Source organism: Garra rufa, chromosome 3, assembly GCF_049309525.1.
Source record: "Garra rufa chromosome 3, GarRuf1.0, whole genome shotgun sequence".
NCBI classification, from domain to species: domain Eukaryota; kingdom Metazoa; phylum Chordata; class Actinopteri; order Cypriniformes; family Cyprinidae; genus Garra; species Garra rufa.
In genome coordinates, this window is record NC_133363.1 from 28,536,161 (window position 1) to 28,558,747 (window position 22,587).

Below are 22,587 nucleotides of genomic sequence, written 5' to 3' on the forward strand. Positions count from 1 at the left end.
TGTTCATGAGTTCCTTGTTTGTCCTGAACAGTTAAACTGCTTGCTGTTTTTCAGAAAAATCCCTCAGGTCCCACAAATTCTTTGGTTTTTCAGCATTTTTGTGTATTTGAATCCTTTCGAACAATGACTGAATGATTTTGAGATTCATCTTTTCACACTGAGGACAACTGAGGGACTCATATGCAACTATTACAGAAGGTGTAAACGCTCACTGATGCTTCAGAAGGAAAAACGATGCATTAAGAGCCAGGAGTGTAAACTTTTGAACAGAATGAAGATGTGTAAATGTTTCTTATTTTGCCTGAATATATATATTTCATTTACAGTAGTACTGCCCTTCAAAAGCTACATGTTTACAAGTTACATTTACCCTGATCTTCAAATTCAAAAAGTTTTTACCCCCCAGCTCTTAATGTATTGTGTTTTCTTCTGAAGCATCAGTGAGTGTTTGAATCTTCTGTAATAGTTGCATATGAGTTCCTCAGTGTAAAAAGCTGAATCTCAAAATCAAACATTGTTGGAAAGGGTTCAAATACACAAAAATGCTGAAAAACCAAATAATTTGTGGGACCTGAAGGGACCCATGAACAACTATCACAAAACACACACACAAAAAATATAGCTGTAGATAATTCAGGTAACAACACTGTATTTAGAATCAAGTGTATGTAAACTTTTGAACAAGGTCATTTTTATAAATTCAACTATTATTTTCTCTATACGTAAACTATACGTAAACGTTTTATGTGAAATATCTTATTCAGGTCAGAACTAAATAAAAAACTATCATGCATGTTGTATAATCCCGCTTGTTTTGGTAAAATAATTTCTTATTTTATTGGTAAAATAACAAACCTCCTAATTCCACCCTTATGACACAAACACAGCAAAAAAATAGTTTTTGTTTTCAAAAGATGACCATTTGCTTTTGGTGGCAAATCTTTCTAAAACTGGAAACTCGAACAGCAAATTTATTGAGTGCACACCCTGTCAGAAATAATATACAAGTTTGTTTTTGAAAGAACATTTTGACACAAAGAAAGAAATATAATTTTTTTTTTGATTGAGGACAGGTTTGTTGGATCAGTTGCCAGCTGTCTGTGTACATATTTCAGTCCTTCATGACATCATGACTGCTCCAGCACACCAGACATAATATTTCCTCTACAATCTACAATAGCCAGATGCTGCACTGTCTGTTGTAAATGTGTAGAATTAAAATAACGTGCACCTTCATGCTAAAGCCAAAAAATGTGTTTTGATTTTCCGAAATGTTTTCATGAAGTAACTTGGTTTCTATGCCAATTTAACTAGTGCATTTGATGAATGACTGATGCATTGGCTATGCTGTTGCTAAACGAAAATGTCACAATATGATTTAATTCCACTGAAATCTACAATGGTATTCAAAGGCATCAGGAAAATAGTGATGACTGGTAAGTGACAAAACATTTGTGGAACCCATTTTGTTTCAGTATGACAGTCATCAAGCCAGACTGTCTATGGCTGCCAAGCTCCAGTCTCCCTCTTATTGAAAATAAATTACTTCCCATGCTTAAGTGGTCATGGGCACTTTTGGCTGTAATGACTAACAACAGAAACCCTGCCTCATGATTAGTTCTGCCCTGCAATGTCTGTCAATCATTTCGCCGCCTTTTGCCTTAAAGAACTGTGTAATACACATTTTATTTGGCTTTTTTGATAGAGAAAATGGATTTTTATTTTTACAGTCATTCATTTGTCAGACATTTTGACAAAACGTCACAGATACGATTCTACATTATACCAATAACATTTTCCTCTGGACATTAAAACGATTACCGGCTCTTAAGAAATATTGTATACCTGTTATGTCTTACAATTATGTCTGTTTGTTGTTGTACAGTCTTTTTAATGGGCATAGAACAGTTAAAACAAATCTTTTTTTCAATGTTTGATGTACACTGCCCATTACTGCAATATCCAGATAACAAATACATCTATGGTTGTGTTCACACATACAGTATCTGCAGAGAAACATAGTAGCGCTGTTTTAGAATGAAGTGCTAAAATAATCGCTCCGTAAGGAGCCGTATGTGAGCCACCTGGGTGCTGGAATTACATAAAACAATGTAGTGTAAAGTTGCCGGCAGAAAATAAACTCAATGACACCTAGTCAAGACATGTACAGAGACAGATGTTTTCACTGAACATGTAGACACAGAGATATAAAATCACAGACTAAGTGAAGTTGGAACACATATATTTAGAAAAACATATTTTTTCTTGTGTACGATGAAATTCAGTGGTGTCCAAAGTTGTTGGGACAAAATTGACAATAAACAGTCTTCAAAATATCATTTTTAGGTTTCATGTAGCCTAATATATATTTCTGACCTAAAAGTAGTTCCTTTAGATGTTACTTCATGAAAGAAGTGCATTTTAGTTAATATGATTAAAGCAGATCCAGCTGAAATCTGTAGATCCATGACGGACATTGTAAGAAAAAGAATGAGGTTTTCCTACTCATTTGGTAGTCTCAAAGGTTGCCACTGAGTCTGCTCAGCAGTCTTAGGTTTTTATAGGGGCCTGGCTGTGGTGCAAAAACACTAGAACTGCAGACCACAGTAAATCTTTCTCACTGGGCCGGCTGGAAATGTCCATAATACAAAATTAAGATTTACGGCCTTGTCTCTCTCCCATCATTAATCTTTTTATCTGCCTGTTGGACAGATACATAAGCCACAGAAACCTTAATGGCCAAAGACACAAATAGCTAAATTATTGTGAAAAGAGTGCTCTCTTCTGTTTAAAAGAAGAACTACAATATTCAAACTTGTTTTTTGATCCTGACAAGTACAAGTGAACTGAAATGTATCAATGTATCAGTGTTCAGAATTATAAATACAGTATATTGTGTGTTTCAGCCGCTGCAGCCAAAAGTACAGCAGAGAACAGCACTCACCCTCTGCATATGGGCCTGATTCTTGGGATGCTCCTGCTTCTGATTGTGATGGTGGCCATCGTCCTGGTGACTGTTTACATCTACCACCACCCGAGCTCTGCTGCGGGACTCTTCTTCATTGAGGTGAGAGTATGGAGGTTAAAATAAGTCACAGATGTAGTTTACCAAATAAAGAAATCCAAAACTTTATGACTTTCTTTTATCTGTGGAAAACAAACGGTAAATTCTGAGTCTGAAAAAGTCTGAGCTCATAAATGTAAATTCTGTCATTAATTACTCGCCCTCATGTTGTTCCAAACCCGTAAGACTGTCTTTCATCTTCAAAACACAAATTAAAATATTTTTATGAAATCTGAGAGCTTTCTGACCCTGCATAGACCACAATGCAACTGACATGTTCAAGGGCCAGAAAGGTAGTAAGAACATTGTTAAAATAGTCCATGTGACATGACATCAGTGGTTCAACCACATGCGTCGGGGTACTCTTATGAAGGAAGAGAAGAAAATGTTGAGTTGTTATAACATTACGGTTGAATCACAGATGTCACATGGACTATTTTAATGATGTCCCTACCACCTTTCTGGGCCTTGAACATGGTAGAACCCTTGCTGTCTATGCAGGGTCAGAAAGCTCTCGGATTATATCAAAAATATCTTACTTTTTGTTCTGAAGATGAACAAAGGTCTTACGGGTTACAACATGAGGGTGAGTAATTAATTAAAAAATGTACATTTATGGGTGAACTATCCCTTTAAGGGCAAAAATAGATACAGATTTAATTGCAAATTAAAGCAACTCTATGTAGTTTTGTGTATTCCTGTAACTTTTAATAAATCAATGTCATAATTACACGTGTATTTGTTGTTGCAATAAAAATTCCCCCTTTTTGCGGAATTTCATACCTGCTCACCAAACCCTCATAATATAAGACATTCACCTTATTAGAACTCAGTCGACCATCTGAATGTTTTTGACTCTGCCGTGCAAAAATGTAAAAGTAAAACTATTTAAAACCATACCTGCTCTAATGACAAAAACGTACCTGTGGGAACTTTTTCGCAAGACACAAAATATGTACCTATAAGTACACGTCACTGCTGTTTCCAACAGAAATGAACAATAGAGGCAGAACAACAGCAAGCACTTGTAATTGTTTTTGTACACAGTTATGATTACAGTTCCATATGTTTTGCTTGAAAAATGTGAAAAACATGACTCAAGATGAAAGAGCTGAAACATGAGAAATCGAAAAACAAGCTAAACTGTAACATTACATTTGCTTTTGTTAATACTATCGGGTAGGTGTAGTGCAGATGGTACGTTATTTTAAAACGTCACAGAGCATTAGTGCATACAAAACCATGATTAGTCAAATAAAACATATGTTCATCTGTTCTGGAGGGAAAAACACTCTTTTAGTGCCACTCGAAATTATGTCACGAAACATATATGGCTGCACGTATTTCACATCTTGCAAAAAGTTCCCACAGGTATGTTTTCGTCATTGGATCAGGTTGCTAAAACCACCTAGTCAAACATGTATGTACTGTCTCTGATGAGGGGTGTGTTGAAAACAAAATGATTTAATAATATAAAAATCATACATTTACAGAGACGCCCCAGCCGATGGCCAGCGATGAAATTCCGGCGAGGTTCTGGTCATCCAGCATACGCAGAGGTAGAGCCTATGGGTCAAGAAAAAGAAGGCTTTATTGAATCAGAGCAGTGCTGAGATTTGACCTTTGACTTCTGAAGTCACACACAGCCCAGCAACCTTCTTGATGTCTAGCTACAAATCCACGCTTCTCTAATCATAAAGTTCCACCAACCCTCCAAAACACTGATGAAACTGGAAACACTGAGGGCGTGGTGATTGAATGGAAGAGGCATCCAGAAACAAATGCTTGGATCTTGCTTTCAACACTCAAAACAAAACAATCCACATTCAGAGGAAACTTTGTTAATCAGCTGGATGAATAACTGTTTCTGACATGACGTGGGGAACAGCTTTTGTTTGTTGATTGTACATGATGAGGTTTCGACCTTTTACCCTCAAAATCATCAGTGAACTGAATGCAGTTGAGTTTAATTCTCTGATTTGATGTGCCTCTCTGAGAGATTTTTGTGTCTTGACAGTCTCCAAAATGCACATTCATTCAGTTTATGTGTTGGAAATCTTATATAGACCTTTATATATCTTTAAAAGGGTTTTGTAGGGTTTTTTTCAGATTTTTTTCTCTATTCCTTTATGACTTCATCTCTTTGATTTGAACAGATGTTTTGGAGTATGTTGGATGATTTTAATTTCAGATACTGTGTCTTCTCCTCTTGTTTGAATACAATTGGAAAATGTTCTGTGAACAAATGTATCAACAGTACGGATTAACATTTTTTTTCATCCAACCGTATTTCAACCATTTAGGACATTTTTGCACATATCCACTTAACGCACGTATATTGCTTATTTCAAAGTTAATTTTTTCTCATCTTATGTTACTAATGCATATTTACAAGACAGGCGCTTGTGAGATTGCGTGTGTATGTCTTTGTTTAGATTTTTTTGTTGTAATATTATGGTACACAATGATCCCTTAAACACGCCATAGTTGAAATCAAGGATTCGTACTGATTTCAATTTGAAATACAAGACAGGTGACAGAGACATTTGTTTGTTTATAACATTTCATATAGTGCTCCTACTGCTGTCAAGGTCATCTCAGCTTGATAGATTACAAGCAGTGAAACTGAGAACTGCAAAAATGAATTCATTATGACTTAAAGAATGTGACTTATTACTCTACAGAAAGAGTAACACAGCATATTACAACCTTATATGAAAAACATTCAGTATGTTCAGTAATAATGGATTTTGAGTTTGAAGGTTTACAATATTTATCCTTATAAAATGAAATTATGGCACATATTACTTTCTCCGGAAAGGACATTTCAAGTATTGTAACCAAAGAACTGTCATCTCACATACACAAAATAATAGTGTAAAACGTTTCCTTAATACTGTACAACCAGTTGAAATGGATAATGGTAGATATTTTTCTTTTGTTTGATTATTTCAGCAAACCTATGCATTGGGGCAGTTCCTGAGAGTTTTTTTTTTTTTTAATGTCTGTTAGGTGTTTAAGCATGCATGCAGGGGGGATACATTTGTCTCTTGTTTTATCCTCATAAAAGGGTGTCTCACCAAAAAAAAAAAAAATCAAGGTCTAAATTCTATTTTTATCAACTTTCTTCACTGGAAGACCTGATTATTTTCAGCAGATGTAACCCGAATGTGTATGTATGTATGTGTGTGACATTGATTCTATCTGAATGTGTAGGAGTGCACAAGGTCGAAGTGGATGTTTATTTTGTGAAATAATCTCAAACGATGTTTGTTGAATGAGATCAATTTTCTGTTTAGCGGTGATGCCTGGTCTCAAATTTCGGGGAAACAAACGTATTAACGACCTGAATTTTTGATAATCATAATCTTCATGTTGTGCCACACATTGAGAGACAGTGAAATACACAATGCTGTAATCTGTGTACTCTTGTGTTACTACTGTCAATTTGATTACATAATACAATTTGATTAAATAATAAAGTTGTTTAAACTGACAGTTTCCTTTCATGCATCTGGTCTTCAGAATACATCTCTCCATTCCTGTTTTCTCTTATGTGGGTATATGTATGAATAATCATAGCAGTTATTAATTATCATTATCATTAATTACTCACCCACATGTCGTTCCAAACCCGTAAGACCTTCGTTCATCTTCAGAATACATTAAGATATTTTTGATGAAATCCGTGAGCTTTCTGACCCTCCATGGACAGCAACGCAACTGAGACGCTCAAGGCCCTGAAAGGTAGTAAGGACATCGTTATGTATGAATATTTCCTACAGGAGTTAGGTTTACGTTCAAGCAAATGTTGTCCAAATGAATGCAGCTCAAGTCACATAACACCATTATGATCCTTAAAAGGATAGTTCAAGCAAAAATGAAAATTCGATTATCATTTACACACCCTCAAGTTGTTCCAAACCTTTTTGATTGAGTTTCTTACTTGTGTTAAACACAAAAGAAGATCATTTGAACAATATACGTAACCGAATCCTATAAAGTTGTGATGTAAAATTTGTTGCACTTTAATTATATTTGGTAAAGGTTTCAGTTACCAAAACCATTGAAGAAATGTTCTATTCATAATCTGCTGTCTAAATAACTGAAGAAAAAAAAAAAAAACGTGTGGAGGCTGCTAAATCATATAGAGAAGGAAAGGGCACAATATTTTTAACAATATATATTTAACAAACTAAAGTTAATAGGTGGTAAAGCTACATATGAGCAGTATCAATTAAGATATTAGCCTAATATTTCACCTACCTGAGCAGAAATTATAAGAACAAACACGAATGTTGTCAAGATTCTTGCCCTGGAAATCCTGGTTCAGTTTGGCCAACCAAATGCCTTTTGTTCCTCAGACAGTTTTTTGCACTCTTCTCCTTGATTTGTTATAAGTTTTGGCAGACTGTAGTATTCCAAATGTTTTTCTCGGTCCGACTGATTAGTGCAGCCCAAAACATGACAATAATTGACAATTTTCAGCAGCAATAATAAGCAAATTGTGCAAGATTTGTTCGATTAAGTGGCATTGTTTATGTTTAGTGCCGCCAATTTGGACGATTGATGACTTGTTGTGAAAACCGTCTATAACAGGTGGGTAATGGGTAAACATTTGCTGGTAATGAGGTTTACGATGACACAATCCAGTCCGTACTAAATAAAACAGCTTATGTTACTGACCAATTTATTAAGCAAGTGTGTATTATTTTCAGAACAGCCTATTGAAAAATTCTAATGGTTTCCACTGCAAATACCATTAAAATCATTAATAAATGGTTTTCTGTAGTGTGTTTTAGGACATATTCCATTACGATTTTGTGGTTTTAGGTGCATTCAATATTTTTCTCATTTCTCATCTCAGAAATGTGTACATAGCGAAAATAGTCGCCTACTGAAAAACAAAACAAAACAATAGACACCATCACAAAATTTGTAATGGTTTTAGTGGTTATAATGGGACTTGTATTAGTTTTAATGGAAACTGTATGGTGTGCGTTTCTACTGGTAATGGTCGCCTTCTATTGGTGGCTTGTTAAAAGTTTTAAAATAAACATGTTTGAGATGAGAAATGAGAAAAATATTGAATATTGAAAAATATTTCTCATCTTATTGAAGAATTAATCCTGATTAACATATTTCTGTAAATTAAACAAATGCACATTTACATTTATTTTTACAGCCAAGGTAGCCAGAGGGGGGGGGAACGCATTTCTATAAAGAACAAATTAAAATGTACATACGTATCATATTACTTATAACTATTAATAGTTTTGGGATTGTTGTTGTTGTTATAAAAATAATAAAAGAAATAAAATGTATATTTCGACAATTTTGAAACGTAAATATGTTGTTACGTGAGTCACAGCTGTGACGCTGCAGTCACGTGCCTGTCTGTCAGCGATCTTTGTGCTCTCATTGGACGAGCAGTTTCAGCACAACTAGCACGGACTCAGTGTAGTTCATAAACAAATTTTCTCCTTATCTGCTTCACAGTTGAAATATCATATACTCCGCAGTTCTGAGGAAAGCTCGTCTAAACTGCCTTGAGTTCCGGCTGAATGGCTGAAGCCTCCGTTACAGGTAAGCGGTTAATTATGGCTTATGGCCTCATAACGGCTAGCTGTAGTGAAGTGTGGTTATGGCCTCTCATCTCAGTAGTATCATCTAAGTATTTGAGAAAATTAAACAAAATAAAATAAAAATATGTTTTGTGACTTCTTTACGCGATTTATTTGACCGTAAGAGAAGATAGAGAAGAAAATTTTATCAGCCATCACCACTTTACGTCATGTCACGTCCATAAGGACGAAGTGAAAGGAAGTTGGTTTGTCAATGTGTAACAAGTTAAAATCACGAAAATAGTGTCAGTAAATCCATGAATCATATTTCTGTTTGATCGACAGATCTAGAGAGAATGGTAGGTGACGTCTTATATTTGCCATGTGACGTAAAAAAGCTGAGTCAGTATGTTCACAATGTAGAGTGAATGCAAAGAATCCATTCATGGCTGTATAGATAATGCTATAAAGTCAAAGGGCAGAAAATAAGCCTGTCAACCATTTGTCTTCACTTTTAGACACATCAAAGTTGAATCCAGAGTCTGCTGAGTTTGTACCACAAGCTAAACCCAACCACCCCCACACTAAGAGAAATTACAGGCAGCAGCAGCACCACTACCATAATCAGGACTGGAGGGCTTATCATGTTAGGCCTCATCATCACTTCAGACAGTCCAGTGCAACTAAGAACAGTCAAGATGAGTCTGAAAACCCTGCCAATAATACGTTACCCCCTCCTGAACGTCCCATCAGAGAAGACTTAAGAGGTAGAGGCAGAGGAGGAAGAGCAAGAGGAGGACGTGGCGGTGATGGTAGGCGCAGTAATGACCATCGCCCTCCAAACGAGAGATGGACAAAACCTGGTAGCGATCGCGATTGCTCAGGAAAGGACCGTGGAGCTTTTGTCCATGAGCGACCCAACTCACTCACTTCTAATAGATTCACAGATGAGGAAAAGAAAGAAAAAACAACTGTGGAAGCCGATGTAAGAAAGTCTTATCAAGAGAACCGACGTAAGCAGCCTAATAAAGCAAGAGCTGAGAGATCAATAAAGGAGCCTCTGCACAGAAACCAAGAGGAGAACCAGGCTGATGCAGGAGTTGCAAAACCTGAAGCAGTACAGGAACATCCAGAGCCTGAGCAGAGGAGCCATAAGGGATGGAGAGGCGGAGATCGCCACATGCATCCCAGTTCCCAGAGGAAAGGACCGCCTCCTAACCTTGGGATTGAGCGTAACTGGAGAGAAAGAGAACCTGCTCAGATCAGAGGGGAGGAGAGAAGAGGTGCTGAAGGTGAGGGTGGAAGACATGAGGAGTCCAACGCAAACAGAGGAGGTGCGAGAGGGAAAAGGCCACTAATGCAGAATCCAGGGCCGAGGAGAGGTGGGGGTCCTGAGCGACGAACAGGACCGGTGAAGCGCATGGAGGCTCCCAAAAGCAAAGAAACCCACACAGGTAATGTGCTTTAGATCAGGGACTTGTACCATGACACTGGTTTAGATTAGTTTGTGGCAGTCCTGGGTTTTAGGTATCATGCAATTAGTTCATCACAAAGTGTTTGTCACCTTATAACTGAAAGGGATAGTTCACCCAAAAATTATCATTAATTACTCACCCTCATGCCATTCCAAATGAAATCCAAGAGTTTTCTGACCCTGTATAGACTTCAATGGAATCAACTACTGATGTCACATGGACTATTTTAACGATGCCCTTACTACCATTCTGGGCCTTGAAAGTGTCAGTTGCATTTTTGTCTATCGAGGGTCAGAAATCTTTCGGATTACATCAAAAATATCTTAATTTGTGATCCGACATGCAGCTGGCATGGTCTGTAGCAGATTTTGTTTTAAGTAAGCAGTCTAAAATTAAAATGGGATCAATCAGCTCTGAGCAATGTGATCTCTCTGACAATATTCTCCTAACACTTAATAGAAAGCTTTCAGTGTAAATGCATATAAATGTACACAGTATATTGCAGCTTTAGGACTTAATATATACAACTTAAATGACCAACTTATAGATACAATAACTTTTCAAATAATTTTTTTTTTTTACTTTTTGATACTTTTTGTTCTCCCCTTTTTTCCTCTTAAAGAAAAAGTTCAGTAATCTACTCATCATCCTTGTCATCCAAGATGTTCATGTCTTTCTTTTTTCAGTCGTAAAGTGAACTTCTGCTTTAATATTCAGCAGAGGACGGAAGTGACTACTGATGTCACACTATCACACTTTCAAATCCTCAATAGTTATTAATTAACTTGAGATTAAAGCGTGAGCTGTCAAAGGAAGTTGATGATTAGCAACATGATACTAATAGTGCCTGATTAGATTGGTTTTGTCAACTTTAAACCAATACTGTAACCTAGAGTATATGAGTACTTGTACTTGAGTATATGAATACTTATTTTGTTTTGTTTTACAAATGTGACCCTGGTTACAAAACCAGTCATAAGTCTCTTGGTTTATTTGTAGCAACAGCCAACAATACATTGTATGGGTCAAAATTATCGGTTGTTCTTTTATGACAAAAATCATTAGGATATTCAGTAAAGATCATGTTCCGTGAAGATATTTTGTAAATTTACTACTGTAAATATATCAAAACTTCATTTTTTATTAGTAATATGCATTAATTAGAACTTCATTTGGACAACTTTAAAGGTGATTTAGATTTTTTTGCACCCTCATATTCTAGATTTTTAAATAATTGTATCTTGGCCAAATATTTTCCTATCCTAACAAACCTTATTTATTCAGCTTTCAGATGATGTGTACATCTCAATTTTAAAATATTTACCCTTATGACATGGTCATATGGGTCACAAATGATTGTCATTTACAGCTACAGTATTCTCTAGTTGTAAATAGTTAGGTTTGTACAATAATTAATAGTGGACAAAGTGGAATCTAATAGTATTTCTGTGTCTCTTTTTAATTACGAGATTTTCTTTTTAACATGTTTAATGCTGTGTGTGTGTGTGTGTGTGTGTGTGTGTGTGTGTGTGTGTGTGTGTGTGTGTGTGTGTGTGCATATATAGGTTGTCTAATTGAGCAGCTGACGGAGGAGAAATATGAGTGTATGGTCTGTTGTGAAGTGATCCGGGCCATGGCTCCGGTTTGGAGCTGTCAGAGCTGTTTCCACGTATTTCACCTTAACTGCATCAAGAAATGGGCTCGCTCACCTGCATCTCAAGCTGATGGTACGTCAACCGCCTCTCACCTATGATAGAGGACATTACTAAAGACTCCAAAACAGGAGAACCTGCAGCACACAATTTGGTGACTGCAGTGCAGCTGTAATAATGCAATTTCTGCCTTTTAAACAAACCAGTCGGTAGAGTCGTCTGATCACTGCAGCCTCAAGTTTTTCCATAGAAACCTGAGACTTGCACTTAGGTCTGCACATGTGCATTGGCGGTACCAATCTGAAATATACATTTTTTTTTTCTTAAAAATGCTGTTTGAGAGAATTGTTATGAGAGAGTTTATGTAAGTCCGGTGAGCAGTTTTTGAGATTTCAGTATTTCCTCATTCAAAGTAGATAGGAGTTGGTCTTGCACACCCGAAATAGCTGCCTGGAGGCATCACAAAGTTGACTGCCAAATGTGAACTGACTTTCTTGAAAGAAATTTTAACATCACTATACTGGCAAACTACTGCAGACATGGTTACTATAAAATAAATGCTAAATACAGTGGGGTAATCCAATATTTAATTTAATATTAACTCTAAATGGTTCAATATTTACAGATGGCACTGAAGGTTGGCGTTGCCCTGCATGCCAGCATGTGGCACTTAAAGCCCCAAATACGTATACCTGCTTCTGTGGTAAGATTATTTTAGTTTCTGCATCTTACATGATATTTTTGTTTCTGTTCTTAATCTTCGAAGTTAAAATGATGTGGCTTTATGTTTATAATGGATAATGCTGTAAAACTGAAGAATTTGGTACTCTAGATTTCTGTTTCTTCACCTTTCATTTTAATGGACAGGGAAGGTGACCAATCCTGAGTTTCAACGCACTGAGATCCCTCACAGCTGTGGAGATATGTGTGGGAAAAAAAGGAGTGGAGGGGAATGCAATCACCCCTGTAATATGTAAGAGCCCAGCCACACAATCTGCTGCCCCCAGTCAATGCATATACATGGTTTTGGCTTAGATTGGGTGACAATGATTGAAAAATACTACTTGTTTTTGAAAAGTCTTATGTAAACACCTTATAAGAAACACATCTGATAAACCTGAAGCCATATGCTTATACCAGCTATTTATACATTTTTCTTTTTCTAGTTATTACACAACTAGTCCTTTAGTCAACTCATTTTTTGCACAGCTGTAATTTTGTGTTGACATTCTTGCATGATAAGAATTTCTTTTGCTCTGTGTAGCTTGTGCCATCCTGGGCCCTGCCCACAGTGTCCAGCTTTTATCACAAAGTCCTGCAATTGTGGGAGAATGAGGTACTATTATCTGTTTCTAATTAACTCTATATACAATATAACTATATAATCATTCACCCAGATACAGTTGAAATCAAAAGTTTACGTACATCTTGCAGAATCTGCAAAATGTTAATTATTTGACCAAAAACAAGAGGGATCATACAAAGTACATGTTATTTTTTATTTAGTACTGACCTGAATAGGATATTATTTTTTTCAAAAGAACAGCAGGCAGTTTAACTGTTCAGGACAAACAAGGAACTCACAAACAACTATCTCTAAACAAAACAAAAAAAAACATAGCTGTGGGTCATTCAGTGTATGTACACTTTTGAACAGGGTCATTTTTATAAATTCAGCTATTATTTTCTGTTGTGGACTATATGTAAACGTCTATGTGTAATATCTTATTCAGGTCAACATGCATTTTGTATAATCCCTCTTATTTTGGTAAAATAATTAACATTTTGCAGATTGTGCAAGGTGTATGTAAACTTTTGACTTCATCTATATATGCAGGCCAAACAACAGTGGTTTCTTGTGTGTGCAGTAAGCAGGTTCGTTGCAGTCAGACAGGACCTCTGCTTTGTGAGAATGTCTGTGGTGCTCATCTGAACTGCTCAGAGCACTTCTGTGCCCAGGTGTGTCACTCAGGGCCATGCCAACCCTGCCGACTTCGTGTTCAGCAAGGTAAGTAGTCCTTGTGTCATTTGGTTTCAGTGTTTATTCAGTCATGTAATGTTATGCATTATAATTCTCCTGAAATGTATTTGTACCCTTTCAGCTTGCTTCTGTGGTGTGGTGTTCAGAGAGGTGGCATGTGGGACTGATCGTGAAAATTTTGATGGATCAGGATATTTCTCCTGTTGCAAACCCTGTGGAAAGTATGTACTAACATAACATCTCTTCACTTGTCAACATAAATAAGTAGACTTGAGTTTTGGACCTTTTTAATAATGTGTTCAGTTTTGGCCTGTTTGACCTTTGAATTTTGACATTTGTATCTCTCAATCTGTTGCTTTAGGATGCTAGACTGCCAGTCCCATCGTTGTCAGCAGGTATGCCACCCTGGGCAGTGCCAGTCTTGTCCACTCAGCCCCAAGCTGGTGCGCAGTTGTCCGTGTGGACAGACTCCATTGGCTAAACTTTTAGAGCTTGGCTACCCGGAGAGAAAGACCTGTACTGACCCGATCCCCTCCTGTGGCAAGACCTGCAACAAACCGCTCCCATGTGGTGATGGTGGTATGAATTTGATTTTATCGCAATTTTTATTCAGACATTTGAACAGCAGTTTAAGTTTGTTAAAATATCACAATAGGAAAGAAAAGATTATTTAAAAGATTACAATTTAATTTCATGCTTATTTAAGTATGCAAAAACAATAAGAAAATCACTGGTTCTGTGATACTTTCAAAACATTGATTGGTTTGTTTGAACAGTCCAACATGCCAGTGTCTGGTTCAAGCTATGTTTTCACTAGTTTGAGACTGAATGACAGAATAATGGCAGACAGGTAGTGATAGGTGTTTAGGAAACCTGATTGGAAAAAGCTAGATACAATTTACAGTAATCTGGAGTCATGCACAAATTTAGATTTAGCTAGTTAACAGTCTACATTTTCATATATTGGATAATGCATAATGTGTAACATTTTAAACATGAAACTGTTCAAAATTCTTATATTTGACCCTGGGTATATTTGTAGCAATAGCCAACAATACATTGTAAGGTTCAAAATGAGAAATTTTTCTTTTATGCTAAAAATCATTAGGATATTAAGTAAAGATCATGTTCCATAAAGAACATGATCTTTTGTAGATTTTCAAACCAAATATTGTCCTATCCTAACAAACCATACATCAATAGAAAGCTTATTCAGTCAGCTTTTAGATTAAAAAAAATGCCTCTTATGACTGTTTTTGTGGTCCAGGGTCACATATTTCCTTTTCACTTGCGTCTGATCTGCTGTAGATTCTATCCACTTGTGTGAAAAGCTCTGCCATGAGGACAGCTGTGGGCCATGCTCTTTGACCTCCTCTATTAAATGCAGATGTCGCAGTAACAGCAAGGTTTGACGGTTATCATACAGCTGCACAAAGGTTAGGAAGTTCTGAAAACTGCAGATGTAATTCATACTCTCTCTTCTGTCTTCATAGGAAGTTCCTTGTGCAACCATTCAGACTGAACGTAAGGCTTTGGTTATTTGTGTAACACATTAATTATATGTATTGACTGTACCAGAGTAGCAGATGTAACGCTAATGTGTAATCCTTTACAGGAGACATGGTGTTTACCTGTGAGAAGCGCTGTAGCAAGAAGCGCTCCTGCGGCAGGCACAAGTGTGGAGAGTTGTGTTGTGTGGTGAGCCTTTTTAGATTTTTTCTTTTTCATTTCATGAAAGGTTTATCTGGGTGCAGTAGCCACAGCAAAGGTTTAAGTAAACTTTCTCTCTCTTTATCAGGATGTGGAGCATAAGTGCTCAATGATTTGTGGTTACAAACTCAGTTGTGGTCTACATCGGTGTCAGGACCTTTGTCATCGTGGCAACTGCCTGCCTTGTTGGCAAACCAGTAAGCCTGGTCTTCAAGAGCATCTTTATGAATGTCCGTGTCTTTTCTTTTTACACACCACTGTGTTTTCTTTAAGGTTTTGATGAGTTGGCGTGCTACTGTGGGGAGACTGTGCTCTTCCCACCCATCCCTTGTGGAACCAGACCTCCTGAATGTAAAAACTTATGTACCCGAAGTCATGATTGTGATCATCCAGGTACTCCACAGGTCAACCACATATGTGACCCTGGACCACAAAACCAGTCTTAAGTATCAGGGGTATATTTGAAGCAATGGCCAAAAATACATTGTATGGGTCAAATTTAACGATTTGTCTTTTATGCCAAAAATCATTAGGTTATTAAGTAAAGATCAGGTTCCATCAAGATATTTTGTAAATTTCCTACCATAAATGTATAAAAACTTAATTTTTGAATAGTAATATGCATCTCTAAGAACTTAGTTTAGACAAATTTAAAGGCGATTTTCTCAATATTTAGATTTTCTTTTTTCACCATCAGATTTTTAATAGTGTTGTCTCTCGGCCAAATATTGTCCTAACAAACCATACATGAGTGAAAAGCTTATTTATTCAGCTTTCAGATGATGTATAAATCTCAATTTTGAAAAATTGACCCTTATGACTGGTTTTGTGGTCCAGGGTCGCGTATATACTCATTAAAGGCGCTTAACTATTTGTAATCCTGGAAATAGTTCACCCAAAAATGAAAATTCTGTCAATAATTACTCACCCTCATGTCATTCCAAACCCGTAAGACCTTCGTTCTTCAAACTTCAGAAAGCAAATTAAGATGTTTTTGCTGAAATCTGAAAGCTTTCTGACCCTGCATAGACAGCAAACCCAACTGACATGTTGACTGACACGGAAGAGAAGAAATTGTTGAATTTTTGTTTTCTTGGCGCACTAAAAGTATTCTCATAGCTTCTTAAAATTACAGTTGAACCACTGATTTTACATGGACTATTTAATAATGTCCTTACTACCTTTCTGGGTCTTGAATGTGTCAGTTGCGTTGCTGTCTATGCAGATCCAGAAAGCTCTTGGATCTCATCAAAAATATTTTAATTTGTGTTCCAAAGATGAACAAAGATCTTACAGGTTTGAGATGACATGAAGGTGAGTAATTAATGACAATTTTCATTTTTTGCTGAACTTTCCCTTTAATTATACTACAGTTCAAAAGTCTGATTGTTTCGTTTATGATTTTTCCATAGTGTTCCATTCATGCCATAGTGAGGAGAGATGTCCTCCCTGTACCTACCTTACCAAAAAGTGGTGCATGGGTAATCATGAGGTAAAAAGACATCTTTTTTAAAACAAGTCAGTCTTCTTATTTTCAGTAAATTACATTTTAATCATAGACAATCCTGTTTTGCACTCTATTCAAGAAAAGTTCCAAATCTCATCTTCCACACCATTTTCACATTTCTCCCTAGCAAAGGAGTAATATCCCTTGCCACCTGCAGGACATCTCGTGTGGTTTAGTGTGTGATAAGCCCTTACCCTGCGGTTCTCATCGCTGTAAGAAAATATGTCACCGTGGGGAATGTCAGGCAGAGGGAGAGTGTAAGCAGCCATGCACTCACCCTAGACCTAGCTGTGGACACCCCTGTGCTGCTCCCTGTCACCCAGGCACCCCCTGTCCACCCACTATCTGCGGTGCCAAGGTACAACCCTTCCCTCATCCAAAATCTACACAGTTGGTTTTTAGATGGAACATGCAGTTATTGCTCAAAGCAGTCCTTTGTTTCCTCAGCTGTAGCCTGATTATGATTCCTACGATTCCTTAGCTGCAGGGTGCTTGTGGTCTGGCACATGCTTGCAGACAAACGTACATTATCAGTTATGTAAAGTGTTGGAAAGGAAAAGTAAACTATGGTTTTCATAAACATCTATTATAGTTGTTAATTATAGCTTGTCACAATTTCCAGATGATTTGTTGTTTTCAAGTGTAAAAGACAGATCAAAACTCTACTACTCTACCAGTCAAAAGTTTTTGAACAGTAAGATTTTTTTCATTTTTTAAGACATCTTAAGTGCTCACCAAGCCTGCATTTAAAGTACAGCAAAAACAGTAAAATTTTGAAATATTTATATTTTTTAAAATAACTGTTTTCTATTTGAATATATTTTCAAATGTAATTTATTTGATTTCAAAGCTGAATTTTTAGTATCATTACTCAAGTCACATCACAAGATCCTTCATAAATCATTCTAATATTCTGATTTGCTACTCAGAAAACATTTATTATTATTATTATTATGTTGAAAACAGCTGAGTAGTTTTTTTCAGGTTTCTTTGATGAATGGAAAGTTTAGAAAAACAGCATTTACCTGAAATAGAAGTCTTTTGTAGTATTATAAATGTCTTTTATCACTTTTGATTAATTTAAAGCACTCTTGCTAAATACAAACAAACAAAAACAATTAAACTAACTCAAAGCTTTAGAATGGTATAGTGTATAAAGTTACAAAAGCCTTTAATTTTAGATCTTTCTATTCATCAAAGAATCCTGAAAAAATGTACTTGACTGTTTTGAATATTAATAATAATAACAATAAAAAATGTTTTTTTTAGCACATCAGCATATTAGAATGATTTCTGAAGGATCATGTGACACTGATGACTGGAATAATGATGCTGAAAATTTAGGTTTCATTAAAGGAATAAATTATATTTGAAAATATATTCAAATAGAAAGCAGTTGTTTTAAAAAGTAAAAAAAAAAATCATAAAATTACTGCTTTTGGTGAGCAGAAGAGACTTCTTTAAAAAAAACATTAAAAATCTTTTATTTAAAGTGTATATCTTTTATTTTTGTACAAACTTTCATGTTCTTTACGCGTAAAGTGTTCAAAATGGTGAGCCTTACATTATACTCGTTTATTTCCCACTTTTAATCTCTAGATGGCACTACAGTGTGACTGTGGCCGAAAGAAAGAGACCGTTCCTTGTGCTGATGCAGCCAGTTCCTACCAAAGGTTAAAACACACCACGCTATCAGAGCCTTCGTAGACATTCAAAGCAGTTTTATGTTGATAGATTGCCTGAAACAAGCCTTGCCTTTTCTTATTCTTTTTTTCCACTGACAATTGTATACTCATAGCAAGCCAGTACATTTAAAATGAATGATATACATATGAAAATAAGATCTCTATATTCTGCAGATATGCCGCTATTGCTGTTGCCAGCAAGCTGTCAGATATGCAGCTGGGAGAGTCTGTTGACATTGGACAGCTCACAAAGAAAGAGCAGAGAAAGGCCAGGTATACACACAGACTAAAGCTTGCAAGACTACTTGTTTTTATTAGTCATCCAGAAGTAGTTTACCTTATGTAAATGTCAGCATTAGTGGTTTTTGTTTCTGACAAATTCAGAACTGTAGTGAAGGATTGCAGGGTACATGATTAACACTCACTAACCACAAAATGCAAGCAAAAACTGATTTTGGTGATTACGTTGCAAGTAGCTGGTAACTTCATTATGCAGTGGCAATTTTCTGTTTCAATAAAGGTAGGAGACAAATGTCTCTTAAAATTTCTTTCTTGCAAGAAAAGTCCACAGTCATACAGATGGGTTCCAGAGTGTGACAAAGAGGAGGAATCATTTGACTCAGTATTTATATCTTAATCAAACCAGGATGCTTCTGTCTCATCCAATCATAATGCATATTCTAATATGTGTCCTTTTAAGGGATCGCAGTATTTCCCCTAATTGCGTTTCTAAGTATTTAATGCAAATCATCTTCTTAGAAGCAAGGGTTTCTAAAATAACATTTCTTGTCTCACACTTGTCTTGCATTTTCGACACATGGTATCAAAATGAGCACTGAAGAACTTCTAGAACTGCTTCTAATGATGCATTTAGAGAATCTAAAGAACACTCTTTAGTAGAGTACAGCAAATAACAATGAAATCTCATCCACAATTATATCTTCTAATAACTTTTACCTCAGAATGTAAACATTGTTAGTAACATGCTTTTATAACCTTTTTATTTGGTTGTTCTCTCACAGGTTGGAGTGCGATCAAGAATGTGCTACACTAGAGAGGAACAGGTGAATGTAAACATTTTATTCACACAGTCCTTTCCTCTATCTGTGCCTGTATGTATTACTAGATATGTCTATGTGTGGGTGCGCAGGTTTTGATGTTTTCTGTTTGGCCTCCAGGAAGCTTGCTGAGGCCCTCCAGATCGATCAGTCAGTGGATCCCTTCAACAAGTCAGCGTCTTCCAAATATAGTGACACTCTCAAAGAAGATGCAAGGTGGTTTGAATTCTTAAAAATTCAAGAATGTATCAGGACATGGTTGTATAAGCTCAAATTCAGCAGAAGAGCTCACAGTGAAGGCACCAGCCATTTTACTTCAATACTTTGGTTGCAATTTTGAAAACAGTCTTGCAGTTTGATTTACCACACTTAATAGGTTCAGTTGCTTGCCAAATGTTTAAACTGTACAAGACTGTAAACATAAAAATGAGGATTGCAGACTACTTAATAAAAGCAGCAAATGCTTATCCTTTATTTTCTTGTCTAATGACTGAACATTATTAGTAACTTTAGTGCACTAAAGAACTGCCAGTTGAGTTTAGGTACTTGCACATTTGCTTTGACAGATTCAAGAAAAAACAATGTTTAGTCTACTACAGAGCCAAGTTAAGGTTTGAATGCTCAAACTAATGAAACTTTTTTTTTTTTTTTTTAATTCAGGAAAGATTTCAAGTTCGTCAGTGAAATTGAGGAGGAGATTAAGAATTTAGTTGAACTGGCTAACAAGGTAAAATGTGAACAAGTGATCACACTATAAATAGTTGACTGTGCACTATCCAAGCACTTCTACCATCAGTTTTCAGAGCTCTGTAATTGCGTTTTTTCTTCAGGGTAAACAGCCTAAGAGGAGTCACTGTTTTCCACCTATGAAGCGTGAACACCGGAGAATTATCCATGAGCTAGCGGAGGCATATGGTGTGGAAAGCGTCAGCTATGATAGCGAACCCAAGCGCAATGTAGTGGTCACTGCCATCAGGTCAGCAGAAACTGGCAAAATTTTAGATTGGGAATAGTGAAAACTATACTTTTTATAAGCATTAAAGCATACACAAGTAAATTTTAAAGGTATCTCTTAGTTAAGTGCACAGTATGTCAATGATTGTTTTACATGTTGTGTTTTTAGGGGGAAATCAGCGTGTCCTAACACTAGTCTGGCTGCTTTGATTGAAAGGGAAACTGTTTCCAGAGCCCCTCCTCCCATTGCCCACTTCAAACAACACATCAGCAAGTATGTTCATTCACATCTCACCTTTACACTGCCATCCAAATGTTTCACACACAGATCTGATCTCACCATCATCCAGTCTGTCTGGAATGACATGAAGAAACAGAACAAACTGAGACAGACTAAATCCAGAAGAACTGTGGCAACATCTCAAAAATGCTTCAAGAAATATACCTGCAAAGCTACAGTAGTGTTAAAAGTTTTAGGCACTTGTGTAAAAATGCTGTAAAATGAGGATGCTGTCAAAAATAATGTCATAAATAGATTTTCTTTATGACATTTAGCTTTGTAGACGTTGCCACAGTTCTTCTGGATTTAGTCTGTCTCAGTTTGTTCTGTTTCTTCTTGTCATTCCAGACAGACTGGATGATGATGAGATCAGATCTCTGTGTGGAGCACTGGCTGTTGTCAGACTCCTTGTGCAAACAAAAATCTCACTGGATTATTAGTTAATGGCAAAATGAATGCTTGGAAATGTAAACTGATATTTCCTACTGACACACTACAGCAAAAGATAGAAATAACTGACTTAAAACCATTTTAGCTGGTGAAAATACTAGTGTTCTAATAATTTTGTAGTTAGTGTAATTATATTAATTGTAATATTATTACAATTTAAAATAACTGTTTTCTGTTTTACAGTACTTAAAAATATAATTTATTTCTTTGATGGTAATGTTGATTTTCAACAGCTATTCCTCCATTTATCATCATTTAGAAATGAATTTCATCAGGATTGTTTTTATTAATAAACAGCTAAAATATTTTATTTGAAATGATGACTTTGTCACATGTGATCAATGTAGTGCATTCTCAACTTAAGTATTAATTTCTTCAAAAATCGGTTTAATATTTTGTATATTCATGAAATATGAAGTCTTTTGTTGCGTGTAAACTGTATAATAACTAATACAAATTTTTATTCACATTTGTTTCAGGGCGGACAATAGTAATGCCTGGATGAAACAATCTAAAGAGGAGCCCTCAATTGATTATTTTGATGTGCAGGATTGACATGAAATTTCGAGTAGTCCCTGTAATAATCATACAAAATAAACTGTACAAAAAAAGTCCAAAAACTTTTCACTATAGCATCACAGTTTTAAACACAAACACAGTGAGAATCTAAAGCTATGATTTGTGGAAATGTTTAAGTTTTCTAAGGAGCAAACATCTAGGAGTAAAAGTTGATGTGATTTTTGTGCACGTATGAACTAAAAAAAAAAGAAATGCAGGATGTATTTGTATTCTAAGACTTCTGAGACTGAGACTAGACATAATCAATGATCTTCACATCTGATGTGAGTTGGGATGAAGTTGGACTTTGGCATCAGAAATGTTGTTGGTAGTTATCGTATTTTACCATATCTTGTTATAGAAGGTGAAAATAACTGCATCTCAGCTCCAATAAATACTTCTGAAAGCACAACTTGCTGCAGTTCATTTGACTTCAGTGCAATATTGAATAGAATGAAAAGAAAATAAGTTCTCTACATACTGCTTTCCAGGCTTCAGGATTATGTAGCCTAGTTCTGCTTTCTTCTGATCTCAACAGAAATGATATTGTGATACTTGTGACATATTTGTTTCTTCTATGAAAGGAGCGAACCCTGCCTGACTGGACATGGGGAAAAACGCAAGGGAAGTACTGGTACAAAGTTGCATC

General features: G+C 36.1%; 2 protein-coding genes and 1 long non-coding RNA gene across 3 annotated transcripts in view; all 3 read left to right on the forward strand.

The window, feature by feature from the left end:
* The window catches only part of LOC141331535 (uncharacterized), a 55,044-nt gene extending 53,509 nt beyond the window's left edge, over positions 1 to 1,535 (forward strand). The window contains exon 16 of the mRNA XM_073836590.1: positions 1,476 to 1,535. Coding sequence (XP_073692691.1) covers positions 1,476 to 1,535 — 60 coding nt within the window. The remainder of the gene's footprint in view (positions 1 to 1,475) is intronic.
* A 1,095-nt stretch (positions 1,536 to 2,630) lies between these two features.
* LOC141332147 (uncharacterized) lies at positions 2,631 to 6,567 on the forward strand. The gene is made up of 2 exons (XR_012355290.1): positions 2,631 to 3,067; positions 4,558 to 6,567. It is a non-coding gene; the product is annotated as an uncharacterized lncRNA (long non-coding RNA).
* Positions 6,568 to 8,508: 1,941 nt separating this feature from the next.
* Positions 8,509 to 22,350, forward strand: LOC141331029 (transcriptional repressor NF-X1-like). The gene is made up of 24 exons (XM_073835860.1): positions 8,509 to 8,650; positions 9,147 to 10,082; positions 11,669 to 11,830; positions 12,381 to 12,458; positions 12,623 to 12,728; positions 13,020 to 13,091; positions 13,624 to 13,763; positions 13,858 to 13,957; positions 14,098 to 14,315; positions 15,045 to 15,142; positions 15,230 to 15,260; positions 15,352 to 15,434; positions 15,535 to 15,643; positions 15,720 to 15,839; positions 16,859 to 16,938; positions 17,081 to 17,311; positions 18,553 to 18,626; positions 18,813 to 18,911; positions 19,661 to 19,702; positions 19,817 to 19,912; positions 20,357 to 20,423; positions 20,527 to 20,672; positions 20,820 to 20,924; positions 21,860 to 22,350. Exons 1-24 carry the CDS (start codon positions 8,629 to 8,631, stop codon positions 21,933 to 21,935), a joined length of 3,291 nt encoding a protein of 1,096 aa, XP_073691961.1. The 5' UTR covers positions 8,509 to 8,628; the 3' UTR covers positions 21,936 to 22,350.
* Positions 22,351 to 22,587: the final 237 nt, after the last annotated feature.

Excerpts from the sequence above, each read along its gene's own strand:
- LOC141331029 (XM_073835860.1), top strand. The coding sequence starts at position 8,629 with ATGGCTGAAGCCTCCGTTACAG. Across the intron at positions 15,644-15,719 it reads CCTGCCTTGTTGGCAAACCA|GTTTTGATGAGTTGGCGTGC; the intron begins GTAAGCCTGGTC and ends GTTTTCTTTAAG. Across the intron at positions 17,312-18,552 it reads CCACTATCTGCGGTGCCAAG|ATGGCACTACAGTGTGACTG; the intron begins GTACAACCCTTC and ends TTTAATCTCTAG.